Genomic DNA, 14,276 nt, shown 5'->3' with positions numbered 1-14,276 from the left:
CACAAGCTGCAGCGTCAACTGTCTCTGCTAGAGTTGTGGAGCAGAGTCCCAGTCAAAGACAAGCAAGCGGCGAGCTGAATTCCTGTGGCGATTTGGTTGATGCTGAGCGGATTTTTTTTTTTTAAAAAAAAGACTGCTGGGTAAGTGTGTGAACTGCCAACTCGGACAACTTTTATTACGTTTCTTTGCACGAGTCGTTGGGTTCCGAGAGCGGTCTCTTTGAAAAGTTGTTTGGCAGCAAAGTCCTCTCAGAGCTGCTGGACAGTGAAGTTGTGGCTTTCAAACAACGTTTGTTCGTACGTTAAAATCAACTTTCATGCCTCCCAGTTTAACTGGGCTTTAGACTACTAGAAACAGAAAGTTTCATGAAGAGGATGATGACGGTGGTTTATGTGGTATGTGGGTTTTCGAGATTCCCCGCGTGAGAAGAATGACAGACAAGCACGTGCTAAGAAGAGCTACGGTTATATTGATGTCCTTGCCAGATTATGTGCCTTTTAATTTTGCCCAGACTTAGATGTTTTCTAAGTCTGGGGACAGCTAGCTCTCTCATCCTAACAGCAGGTGGTGTCAGTTTTAAACTTTGACAGGTGATGTCAGTGTTTACACTGGGGGTTGCCTTGGAGGACCGGGGAAACTAGTATCTTTTTTGTCCTTTCCTTTGTGTGTGATGTTTCTGTATTAAAAGCAAGAGATGTATCACTTTTAAATTTAAGATAAAGAAACGTAGGGCTCAGATCATGAGCGTCGCTAGCTTAACATTGGAGGTTTAGCCCTATGGTGGGACAGAAGTGCCACAGTCTGACAATATAAATTGTGACAACAAACAACAACAAACAAAACATTCACACACACAAAAAAACCAACAAACTAAAAGATGTGTATATAAAAAACATGTTAGTAAATAAATTAAAATGTATATTTTGAGTATATTTAATTTGAGATGCACAGCCAAATAAGTAAGTCAAAAAACGTATCTTCAATATATGTGTCTTGTCCATGGCACTGTTAGCCCCTCCACTGACTGTGCTAGCTAGTTAAGACTGACAGATTAAATAAATTCATGAGGTGTTGCTACATAGAATTATGAAATGCTTAAAGAAATATTGAAATTATTATATTTTTTAATATTTGTTTCAAATTTGACCAAATTGTTTCAGCATATATAAAATGTCACTATCTGTTAATATTAGAATGTTTAAATAGCTATTTATGATGTATATATTTCTGTTAGTCATTGAATTTTTGTGTTCCTAATTTTATTTTCAGTAACTGCCTATCTATATGTTGATTCAGTACTTAATCAGAGTTACTTACTCTAAACCCACATGTAATGTATCTACCAACAAAAACCTCCCTTTGCTTTACTATTATGAACTTGGCACAGGTCAGACAGAAAGCAACTACTTACATTTTTTTGAGTCTCATGCAAAACATTTAACTTAGAAAAAAACCCTTCTAATTTCTGTAATGCAGCCCCTTGACAACAGCGATTACCAGTCTGTGCTCACTGTGTCCTAAACAATTCCAGTCATAAACAGTGAACACACTGTGAAATAGATGCTGCTTGCATAAAATATATCATATTTTTGTTTATGAATTTGGGGGATGATGCCAGAAAGGAATTAGACCCCCTGTGAAGTCTCTAACAGTTATTATTGTTGTTCAGAAACCACTGGGACGTCTCCCTAGATGACGAGGCCTAGCAACGCCTGTGTTCCTTACAACGCGCCAGGAATGTTGCAAGTTGAGTTAATTGAAGTAATGCTTGGCTAACATAGAAAAACAAAACAGTCCAGGTTTCAGACCTGTATTTACACGGCAAAGAGAGGTCTATGTTTCCGGTAAACACATAATGAGGTATACACTGTTGCAATGGCTGTGTTGAGACCGATATTCTACAGACTGACATTAGTTTGTGGTGGATTACAGAGTCAGATGTTTCCATTACATATCTTACCTTTTTTGAAACAGATTAATGGCTAAAGTAATTGAAGCATAAATCAGCATGACACGCCTGGGCTCTAAAATTGAACCAACATCTCCTCCCATACAGCATGATATAACTGAACTTATAACTTAAGCAGTTGTTTAGGAAAGATTATATCTGATTGTAAAATGTTTAAAAAAATTGCTGACATATAAAACAAACAATAACATCCGTTGACACAGTTAATCTTTAGATATGTTGCATTTAAATGATTGAGGGCAACGGTTTCTTGGGATGATGAACCTGCAGCAGACAGGGATGACTGGTTGGACTTGTTTCCAAAGTTGCTTTATGTACAGGAGATGATTTCCGTTTGTTCAGCTGTATTGGGACTCCAGGTACTGAATGGATGACAACACAGTCATGCGGTGTTTACGAACTGTCAAATTTGTCAGTAACTTTTTGTGGACTTACAGGCAAGCAGGCCTGAGGCAATGAGATGATAAATGGAGTTAAATTCAGGGCAATCCCAGATGGAAACTCTGTTAGAGGCTGAGAATCTTTGTGAAAGTTCTAACAGACTCTCTAAATCCGATCTGACTGAACTTGTGCTACTTTGCAAAAATGGATAGGCAAAAGTTTCAGTCTCAAAATGAGCAAAGTTGTCAGAACCATTCCACGGAAGACTTGCTGCGTTAATAGCAGCTTGCAGTACTGGTTTAATGGGGGAGAAAACAAAGGTATTCAACACATTTCAGTTTTTAAATAAAAAAAAGTCACAACCATGTATTATTATTTTCTTATTTCACAATTGTGTATTAATAGATCAGAATTTGTAGTTTCAACTAGAACATTTAAAAATACAAACGTTTAAGGAATCTGAATACTTTTACGGGGAGCTGTATATTCTGTTGGAAACCTGCTTTGCTGCCACATGCAGATTAGTCACTAACCTTGTTGAGATTAAATGCTTTGGGTATTTTTTCAAATTTAACAGCATTAGGATTAAAGTAAAACCATGTTAACCCCACAAAAATCACTGCACTTAAACTGTGACAAATTATCCCAGCGTGAGTTGTGATGAATAGAAAACCGCTTTCTTTTGGTGAAAGCTGCACTCCTTTGAATTTGTGTGCTGTTTCTTGAGCTGATTTTATGTTGAGTAATTCTTTTCATCTGTTTTGATCAATATTTCATGTTGCAGGTTTGTTTGGTATTATAATTTTGATTTCCTTCTATTTCAAAATTAATTTTATCTTGAAATGTTTTTAAGTTTAAATTGCATCTAGTTGAAGCACTTTGAACAGTTTTTCAGTAAGTTATTTTCAACTATGGATCAAATTATGCGTCAAATAAAGAATTTATGTATATTAGAGTATAAATTACTTACAAGTAAATACTGCCTATATGGAAACTAATGATTTTAAAAAAAAAAAGCTTTTAGACTTCAACGTTAAATGCGATGTGGTTGAAAACTTGGGTGCACCTAACACCTAAGAAAAATTGTTAGGCTACTTTAGTCTGGATCCCTTAAAATGCACCAGAACTGAAATCCTCATGTTTTTAGTGTGCAAACCTTTAGATTGATGGGCTGCTACTTAATCTTTTCATAGAGGTTTTGATTTTCTGAGTTGATAAAGTAGAATAAGGTTGTCAAAAGCTTTGCCAAGGAATGCAACAGTGTCTTTCACTAAGGTCAGAATTTCTCATAAACAATCAATCACTTATTGACTGAAATTATCACAAAAAATATATATTTTGGCTATAGGACATCATAATAAGAATGACCTAAAAACACTTTGCTGGGAGTTATTGCGTCACTTAATACTAAGAGAAAAAAGCAAAAAAAAAAAAAAAACATGAAATAAAATGAATTAAAGACAGACTTTCTGTCTCATTATTGTCTCTGACAGCAAGGAATCCATATTTTAATAGAACCCCCCCCCCCCCAAAATTTTGACAGGAAACAGATACTTGGACAGAAAGGAGCATGATCATATGTTCACAGTAAGTTTTTCACCATATGCAAAGCATAATATGGACTCCAGTGTTATTCATGGTGCACGTATGATGTTGCCTCCCTTTTTCTGCTGCTCAAGACAAACATTCACACTGAGACAAAGGGGAAGCCTTGTTTAGCTTTCTCCTAAGTGTGAGTTATCTTCCATGCACAAAGTTCACACAAACATCCAATTCAAGGCTTCATTCACTGAAAAATCCAGTTTGCTTTCAGTCTCTTGTTACAGACTGGGAACTTCTCTCTTTTCTGTGTAGTTTCCATTGCCACCTCTCTTTCAGCCCTGCCCTCTAATCAAATCCATATGTCCTACAGATCCCTTGCATGAACACTCTGTTCTGTTTGCAGCAGCGCTCCCCATGAAATCAGCCTGTTACTTTTTGACTGACAGAGAAAGTCCTTGTTTGTAATGAAATATGTTTGTTTAATTATTTAACCTCCATTTAACCAGCAAGTAGAAAACCTCCTAGAATCCCTTTTACTAGAGTGTCTGTCTCACAATATGCAGCTTCTAGGGCCAGTGAAGATAATACCATAATAAACACACACACTCTTCATACTAATGGATATTTAGAATAAAAGTTAACTTCAAAAAGATGGAATTTTGATGTTTCATCATCTTCGATTTAATATGCCTTCATCATGTTGGCAAATTTGGGCTCCTATAAACTGGTCAATGATTTGCTCTATGTTGCTGCTTCATGATGTTTTATGAGCTGTTTTTGTGCCTGGTTTGAGTAACAACCTTTATGAAATGTTTATAGCTGTTGGATTAGACCAAACAATCCAACCACATGAAGGTAACCATGGAGAACAGGTACAATGCACAACAAAAAGCACAACCTTGACCTCAGTGAAATATCTATGACCTTATGTGATTGAGTTATTTTATGAAAATATTCCACCAATCTTTATTTTGCAGCCCTGTGAGGAAAAAGAAATCACCAGATATGTGGCACTTCAGGGAAACGTCTTTAAACCTTAAGAGCAGTTTGATGGGACATTGTGTATTTTTTCTCCAGTTTTAAAGGCTACCAAATATGAATTTCTTATTTAAGCATAACATAACAAAGGGATTTTTGCAAATGTTTGTAAACAAGGAATTAGTTTGTTAATTATGTTATGCTGCCTAGTCAAAACACGCATGATTAGATTTTTTTTTTAAATTAAGTATCGCAATTAAGTAGTTTACAAATTTGTTTCTTGAACAAAAGCAATTAAAATATGCTATTCTAGATGTAGATGTTGCTATATTCACCTCACTGTGTATTTTCAAAGTAAGTCACATTCCTTTAAGAAATATGACTCATTTACAGTCACATGACGCATATTATCCCCGCTTTGGTAATACTGGGTCAAAGCGGGGATCTTGAGATATTTATGCATAATGTGGATCAACAAGCTTCATAGAAAAAACCCTAACTGTATTTTTAAGTTTTCATTATGCTGAGTAGCATTTAGTTTATTATACATAAACTCCTCAAGTCATACTAAGAAAATAATTCAGAAAAATGTGTCTTTAAGGGCAATAACTTTTCTTTTAAGATTATAGTTTTGTATTGTTTAAAAAAATAGTGTGCAGTACCTTTTACATTTAAGGGCACATTTCCTAGTTACCAATTTAATGGTTTGGTCAGATTAAGAGTGATATTAATATGTGGCTTTACAGAGCTGTGAGTTACTCATTTTATTTGTGTCAAAGAATTTATGGCTGTGAAATCTGCATCTCATTTGCTTGCAGTTGAGTTCAAGGAGTCTCTTCCAATTCCACTCACCACAAGCTGTATATTTTCTTCCTTGCTCCGAGTTCTGCAGAACAGAAAAAGGGAATTCCTTCCTCCCCTGACCTGCCTATTACATTCCAGGAATGTTCCTGATCCTAAACTAAATCTTTGCATGAACTATTTAGTGGAGTAATTTGGAGGATAAAAGGCGTTTCAGTCAAGCTTTAATTCAACTCTCCCTGCATTTACCCTCTTTGAACGCTGATTGTGTTATGTTGACAATAGTCTGGAACTAACTATTCACGACTGTGAAGTGTGAAGTTTTCATCCACAACCGCTTGTTGATAATGCTTTACTTTCCTGTGCTGTGTGTGAGGGTGGGTCTAATCACATACCAGGCTTTGAGTCATCGTTTGGATGAGTTGGAGGGGAATAATCCCTGCTGAATGAGCATTAGAAAAAAGCCTTTCATGTGAGAGAGTAGTCCCCCTGTTGAGGGGATAAACAGTGATTTAGGCCAGGGTTTCACCTTCTAAAATACAAACTCATTAAAACAAATTACTCATTAGAATACCAGAAGGCTCCCCATTGTAAATGGACAGTACTTGACTGTCTTGGGTTGAAAAATAAACTATGGCTTTTGTCTTGCTGTCGGATTTGATTCAAGGGTTTATTGTTTGATATTTGACTTCTTTTTATCCATCACCTCTGTGACGTGTTCTGGCACAGGCAGTCTGGCAATCAAAGGCGGTTTTGACTTCAGGATCCTTTTTAAGATACTAAACTTGATTTCTGGGGCTGTACTTTAATCATATCAGTGACTGCTGTGGAAACTTAAAAATAATCTCATGGTGATTGGTCGCTGAACTTGCCTTAGAAGGCCCATTCCTTGTATTTTTTTTAATCTCAGTCTGTCTCTAACACACTCACACACTCTTGTCGTAGATTAACAAGAACACCATAATCAGAAACCTTGACTTTTTACAAACACCTTGACTAGAGGAGATTTTAAAATCAGGTTTGGAGCCAGGCAGAGCAAACGTAATGCCATGTAAATAGTATTTATTTTTTGCCCAAAATCTATATCAGAAGATTTAAGAGATTGTGAAATTGAAATTTGCCCCAGTACTAGTTCTTGCATCTGCTTGACGTTCCTGTATATAATGTGGGGAGTGAAGTAGAAGTGATTGAACATTTTCTTGGTCAGTGCACTTTACTCTGTGTGACCTGGTTTTCAATCATTGGGTGTGTTTGCACATGTCTGTCTACCGTTCTAGCCTTGGGCTGAGATTTAGCCTGGAAGAGCCGTTTGATTTCCCAGGCGGGGTCAGAGTTCAGCTGATAGCAGAAGCCACATTTAAACATGTGCTAGATGTTTATTTTAGGTTCACTATCTGGAAAGTTGAGTGCATTCATCTCCATTACTGACCATGTTTTTTTTCATGGTATCATAAATAAAGATGGTCATTACCTTCTTGGATTTGGAAATAATTTTAAGCAATAATGCCAATCACTTGATGTTTGGCATAGGTACACAAAATGTACCTATGCCAAACATCAAGAGAGATGTTTCCATGATGAAATTCTATCACATTTTAATTTCAGAAATTTAAATATTTGCTCAGCTTGTCTCTGCAGGAGTGAAAGCTGCAGTGTCCAACTTCTTGCTTCAAATAGCTTAAATACTTCCGTAGGTTTGTCCTCTTGACCCATAATCGAGCGGGTTCATGTCATAGCATGTGTCACCTTCCATCTTAAACAACATCAGGGCAGTGACAACATAAGCTCACACACATCAGTATTTTTTGCAGTGTGTTGTTTGCTGTGCGTTACATGTTCAGTGGTTTTAAACATCGTTTTCATAATACGCCTAAGGTAGGTGTCAGCAAAATTATTTGTACCAAACATGATTCCAGGTATCTTGGATTAATGACATGTCCATACAGGTTTCCAGAAAGACAGATTAAAAAGAATGATTTACGGTACAAAACATGAGTCTTTATGTTTCAGGTAGTTATGACTACCTGACTATCAGGCATGTTGTGTTTGACCGCATTTAATGAATCAGGTTGTACCTGTTGGTTCTCTGAAACACTTTTAGTTTATGCTCCCATAGTTTTCACTGCTTTCTCTGGTCAACTTTTCCAAAAGGTAACTCACTAATTACTCTTCTGTGATATGAATCAAAAAAGTTTGTTTTCAATCTATTTTCAGTTACAATAAAATGTAATAGTTAGACTAGTTTTTATTGGGTCGATATGTCACTAGGTCAAATGTCACAGATGTTGCTCTTGTTAAACATGTTTCATGTTTTGACAGCTTAGTTGAAATGAGTCTCAAACAGGACATTGTGCAACTGTTTACTTGCATATTCCATGAAATCAGATAAAATTCTGAGAACTTTACTGCAGAAATGTGTCATTTGGGAATTTGTGGCTGATTTCTGGGTTTTTTTTGGAGGATTTTTGACCTACCAAAAAAGAATTCAGTTTTTCCGATTACCGTCTGTGAATCTTAAGATATAATGAGTTATTCAGTTGAAACCATGTATGTCTTACACTGAGTAAAGAGATGTTTAATCAAAGTAAAACTTTCCTCTTTTGGGTCTCCAGGAATTGAAGTGATTTTCATTGACACAGCCAGAATAATGTGTGAGAATAGTTTATTAAAATTCAGAAGTTTACATACACTAGGGTTGCTTGACTTTACTTATTTATGCATAAATATACAGTTCCGTCCCTATTGGGGAATGAAGGACATACAATCATTCATTTTTTTTCAAAGAGCAGATTTGATTGTGTTTTTAATTTCAATCTAGTGACACTGAAATTAGATAATTAAAAATTTTCTTCCTTCAGTAACACCTTTTCATCAAAGAGTGTTGCTTTTATCTCAACCTGTTACTGTCACTGGTGCGTTCACTGACTTTAAAAAATATCTTGTTTTTGAAGTTTTTACATAATGTTGAAGTGAAATTCTGCCAATTTTTCTGTAGTCCTACATTTGAAATCTTTGAGAAATTTTCTTGTGTTTTTAAAGGTGTATACGAAAGAAAAACAGTTATGATACAGTACATCTTAACTCCAATGAACTTTTACTCTCCACAGGCAGTTTTTTGTATCTCTAAACTGTTTAAAAGATCATTAATTTTATGACATTTTTTATAATTAGGAATGATTTTTTTGTCAGCTGTTTTTTTAAATCCCACTATTCAAGAAAAGCAGAATGTAACTTTTTAAAGCTTTCCTCAGTGACAAAGAAATAAAAAACCTGTACTGTAATGTATCTATTGTTTGGTGCTCATCTCTGTTGTTTCACAATGCAGTATGCTAGGATTATTGTTTTGTCACTGATTGCTTAAGCGGTTCTATCTTTTGGCCAAAGGTTATCTCTTTATGAGCAATCCATTTAATTGAAAAGCCTCTATTTAACTGGAAGTAGAGATTTATTTTGAAGGTTAGGTGTCACATTTATTTTTTTTCTGAATGGAGTACTTGTCTGGTTCAATTCTTTGACAGACTCTCCGACTGTATGAATGTAGCACGGAGCCTTGAAAAAAGTCAGCACACATCCTCACCTTGATGTGTGTGTTTGTTTGTCTCCTTCTTTCTATCCTGCCTCATGTCTGGAGAGCCCTTCTTCTTTTGGTCAGGCCCACATTCCAGCTGTGGCAGACAGATTTTGGCAGGAAACTGTGAACTGGTCATTGTAATTATAAACTTTCAGGGTTTTTTTTTCTTTTTTTCACTAAATTATTGTTGGACACCGTAGCGCCCCCAGAACCACACAATTGGTATTCGTGCATGCTGTAGGTTAATATGGGTGTTTTAAAATGTGTTTAATTCTTACAGGTAAAATACTTTGAGACAGCTCTGGGTCACTTAATTTACAAACAGAATAAGTGAAGAAAAAGCTTTTCATGCAAACAGTGCCAATGTAGTTCTTATTTGTTTTAGCACTTTGTGTTAGAAATGCTGGGTTTTGATGTGATGTCTCCATAAACAGTGCCTGTCAGTGCCCTGGACAAAGAAGAAGCATTTTTCCCTTGCTTCATTTGTTCTTGAGTTAAAATTGACCAATGTGAGTTTGTCTGTGGCTGTTGCTAAGACTAATATTTAGAAATTGGGATAGCTAATAGTAATATTCAATGCCAATTATTTTACTTGACCAGTATGCTTTTTTTTTTTTTTTTTACATCCATGCTTTATTTCCTTAGCATTAGAGTTTGGCCATTTTGTAAAGTCATAAAATGTGTGCACTTGTAGACTGAAGCAAGCTGGTTTTGCTTTCCAGTCTGTGCTTCTATAGATTTGGTGATTGAGACGTTTCTAGTGAATTCAAATGTTTGTAATATTTTTCCCAGTTTTTTGTCCTTACCTTGTTTGTTTTTAAAGTTGCGAGAGTGGAAGAGCTAAATAGGACTAGGTTGTGTTTTGTTTTCTAATTTAACATAAGGCCGTAATAACGGTTGAATTTCTTTATTCTGCTTTCCCATCAGAATCTGCAGCAGGATAACCATGCATCTGATTTGTATCTTGATTTAGCCAGAGTTGATGCACACATGTGGCTCTGTAAGCTGTGACTGTGACCATACTATCAAGGAAATTCCTCCATTCTCCAGGGTCACCTCGGTAAGTTTTTTTTTTTATCAGCTGGCTTGTGCAGCTGCAATAGCTTCTGTTTCCACAACACATGCACAGAGTACACTGTTTATAGACATGCTGTCTCAGGACCTTCGAAGGTCACTGGCAACTGACGTTACTATTTATTCCCATGCAGGCCAATATATTTATCTAAAATAAGTAATTACATTTTATATAAAATGCAGAAAAATGTGTTTTCCCTGTGTTAGATTAAAACCTATAACTTTTATTTATGAAAAACATTTATGTTTGATCAATGTTTGAAATGTCACATCTTTAAAGGCATATAGTATATTTTAGAATCAGGAAACAAAATAATGTATGAAACAAGTAAATTTATTGGTTTTCAAAGGGGAAGACAATTTCTAAAACAAGAAAATGAGTTTTTTGTCACACCCTCTAAAGTAGAAGTTTCTCATATGTGGATGATTTTGATGTGTCTGTAATGACACCAGCTTTATAATTTTGTTGGGAGAAAAGTAATCACTGGAAATATAAAGAATGTACATGTGGTTGTTTACTGGAAAGAATAAAAAAGGGAGTAGCAGGAACTTTTGCTACAAAGGTCATCTAAACAGAAAGTGTAAACAAGCTGGGAGGACGGATCTATCCTCAACCGTCAAAAACATTGTTTTTGTTGGAAACATTGTCTTTGTTGGAAACTTTTTTTTGTTGGAAACATTGTTTTTGTTGGAAACATTTTATGCCTAAAACATTTAGATCTGTGAATTTAAAGAAGGAACAAGCCAGAGCTGAGACAATAAGAGACAATAAAGTACAAAGTTCATAACATGGCTAAAGCTTGATCACGGATTGACAAACCAAACTGAGGTGAATATAGATGTTGTTTGTGAGCATGAAGTTTATCAGATAACAAAATCCTTTTTTGTAAAATTTGTTTCCAAGTCAAATATATAACAAATCCACACAATTGACTTTTAAAATTTGCTTTTTATGTTGAATTGTCAAATAACATTTTGTTGTGAGAAAAGTAATTATTGACAGCCATAAAGTGTTTGAGTGGTGTGGCAAGTGTTGTCCTTGGACTAATTCTGTGACATCTACATGCAGTAAAACATAAATCGATTTATATGGAGAAAAGAAGCAGTTTTACCATCACTGGATGATTCCATTTCATAAAATATTTTGGCAATATTTTTTTGGAGAAATTGAGAGCATACATCTGTTGGGATCAGAGTAACAATTCTGGTCAGAATTGGAGCAGAAATGGCTAAATTTAACCTGAATATTGAATATTTTGATGACAAAGTCTGTCCTTTATTTCAATAAAGATGAGATTCATGTCTTTATTTGAATATTTGCTAATTGATGTAAACCAGACCATCTTATTTATTCTTTCCCAGTTAAGTGTCATCAACATAATGCTTTACTTTTGTGTTAAAACTGCAGACAGATTAACAAAACATCAGAAGTCTACAGGGAGATGGCCACTGAGGAAAACCAAACTAAAGTTGGCTCTGCGGCAGCATTCCACCATGTTTCACCTCTATCCACTGGGAGCAGACCCAGCAAAGAGGACAAATATGCAACTAATCTGCCGAAAGCAAGGCGGAGCACTGACCAGCGGTGGCTCCCAAAGCAGCGGAGCTGTCCTTCACTCCTCCTCAACAGGAAGCCGCCATGTGACGATGTCAAAGGGACGTTTTTGGACAAACATTGTGAAGAGTATAAGTACAACTCAAAAGTCATCAGTCCCAAAGAAAAACTGTTCAAGGAAGTTTCAACTGCTATACATGTTGAAAGAAAAACTACAATATGTAGGAATAATTCAGAAGGATCTGTGTTCCTGGACAATGCAGAAGATAATATGAATGAAGGTGGAAACAAATCTACCAGTAGTCCATGCTCCTGTGGCATGTCTAGCTTTGAAAGAAGTATGAATTGTTGCTTATGTCACAGCCTTCAGCACAGTCCATGCCCCGGCTCCAGTCCTGTTCAACATTGTCACCTCCGCCGTGGCAGTGTGCCTGTGTCATTGCTGGCTTTTCGTAAGGTAGTCCAAACGTTTTTAATTCAATTTAATCTTAATTTGTGACTCATTTAGCATTTCGGAGAACTGCATTAGTGTGTTATATTCTGTTGTGCATCCTTTTCCTAATAGGGTGGTCCCTCCAGTGAGCCGAGCTCTTTGGCTTCCTCTCCCTGCGGTTCTCCCCAACTCTGCCTCCGCAAGCATCACAAGAATGGTCACATTTCTCTGTCCCACCTCAAAGATGGATATTCAAGTTTAGAGAGACTAAATAGAAGGCCCAAGATTAAAAAATGTTCCTTGGAGAAAGCTTTCGCTCGAGGTCCGTCTCTGGAAATGATACCAACAGCACTGGAGGCATCCGCAGGAGGGGCCACAATCTGCAACAGTGGGAGCAACAGCAGTGGTGAGGAAGAGGGAGACATCCTGTCAGATAGCAGAGAGTTTGACAGTAAAAAACGTTCCACTGCGCTGGTGAGGCGGTACTGCAGAAATAATGAGAAGGTATTTACAGTCTTTTTTTTTACGGATAACCCCTTGAAAAATAATTCATACCCCTTAAACTTTTCTTACATTATTACAAACGTTAGTGTATCTTTTTGGATTCTTTCCAAAAAGTAGTTCATAATTATGAGACATCGTTCTTTTCTTCAAATAAAAAAATGTTGCATGCAGTCCCTTTTTTCTCTGATACCCCTAAGGAAAATTCAGTACAGCACATTGTCTTTAGAAGTCAACCAGTTAGTAGAAAGACTCCCAACTATGCATGTTTTTCTTGTGGCATAAATCAAACAGTTCTGTGAAAGTTTGTTGGAGAACATCAGTGAGAAAACAGCATAATGAAGACCATGAGGCACACTAAAAAGCTGTGAAGTTTAAAGCAGCGTTGGGTTCATTCGTCCACTTGTGTACATAAAACATAGATAAAAATGTGTTAAAATTCTCAGAACTGAATCCAATAGAAAATCCCATGGAATCTTAGTTTGCAAAAAATTTGAACAATAAGCAAAAGTTTAACTTTGTAGATGTGTAAGGCTGGTTAAGGAATAAGTCAAAAGACTTGCAGTATTAATTGCCTTGAAAGGTGATTATTTTAGATCTTGAATCAAGCATACAAATACACATCACACTTAAATGACTTTAGTGGTAGAAAATTAAAAACAACGCAATCATTTCCTTCCGACTAAAAACTCCCTGCTACTTTGTGTTGGTGTACCACATAACATCTCAATAAAATACATTGATATTTTTGTTTGTGTACTAACAAAAGCGCTCAAGATAAAGCAAGTTTGATTATGTCTCTAATTATCTGTTTGTGTGTCTTTAATTAATAGATTTTTAACAATTATTTTCAAATGTTTCCTCATTTCTTTCCATTAGGTGATCAAGTCAGTGTGTGCAGGAACCAGCGCAATTGTCAAGGAACTGCCATCAGGTTGCATCTCAGAGGATGCCTGTGGAATTGTTATTGAGTACACACTCTGGCGTCCTCGCAAAGAAGATTTGTGGCCAATCTTGACACGTGGAGAACATTTCAGAGTCTGCAGGGAGATGCTTCGTTCTGTCAGAGTGAGCCCACACCTGGTAAGAGCAGCAGATGGCATAGAGTCTAAGCTGGAAACATGTCATAATAACAGTATTGGGTATTGATTCATCTAATAGTGGAATGTTCCCAAAATTGTTTTATACTCAGTGTTATTATTTTGTTTTATTTTAGCACTTGTTTCTATTTCGAAACCTACTGGTCTCTGATAAATTATCGAAGCTCATAGAGGGAAGGTTTTAGGGAATTGAATGGATGTGCAGTCCTTCTCATCTCCTGGTGAAAAAGTTTTTCCCAACTCTTTTCTATGCTCTCATAAAGCAAGATAAATCTGCAGAAAATTCCTGATTCAGGGGAGAAAAATGGTTCCCTGCTATTGCTCGCCTCTGTTTTTGTTGAAATGTTGTGCCTCTAATGCATGGAAGATGA

At 36.2% G+C, this 14,276-nt stretch overlaps 1 protein-coding gene across 3 annotated transcripts in view; it reads left to right on the top strand.

The window, feature by feature from the left end:
- plce1 (phospholipase C, epsilon 1) overlaps positions 1 to 14,276 on the top strand; it is an 85,618-nt gene continuing 71,342 nt past the window's right edge. For 2 of the 3 annotated variants that reach the window (XM_032574621.1, XM_032574622.1), the window contains exons 1-5: positions 2 to 140; positions 10,170 to 10,302; positions 11,725 to 12,328; positions 12,437 to 12,808; positions 13,685 to 13,888. In XM_032574621.1, coding sequence (XP_032430512.1) covers positions 11,759 to 12,328; positions 12,437 to 12,808; positions 13,685 to 13,888 — 1,146 coding nt within the window. In that variant the 5' untranslated portion in view covers positions 2 to 140; positions 10,170 to 10,302; positions 11,725 to 11,758. Of the gene's footprint in view, positions 141 to 10,169; positions 10,303 to 11,724; positions 12,329 to 12,436; positions 12,809 to 13,684; positions 13,889 to 14,276 lie in introns of all 3 variants that reach the window. The other variant, XM_032574620.1, reaches the window with a different exon arrangement.

This window comes from Xiphophorus hellerii, chromosome 10 (assembly GCF_003331165.1).
Source record: "Xiphophorus hellerii strain 12219 chromosome 10, Xiphophorus_hellerii-4.1, whole genome shotgun sequence".
In the NCBI taxonomy this organism is placed as follows: domain Eukaryota; kingdom Metazoa; phylum Chordata; class Actinopteri; order Cyprinodontiformes; family Poeciliidae; genus Xiphophorus; species Xiphophorus hellerii.
The sequence above is the reverse complement of the archived record's forward strand: the minus strand, read 5'-3'. Positions and strand labels throughout refer to the sequence as shown.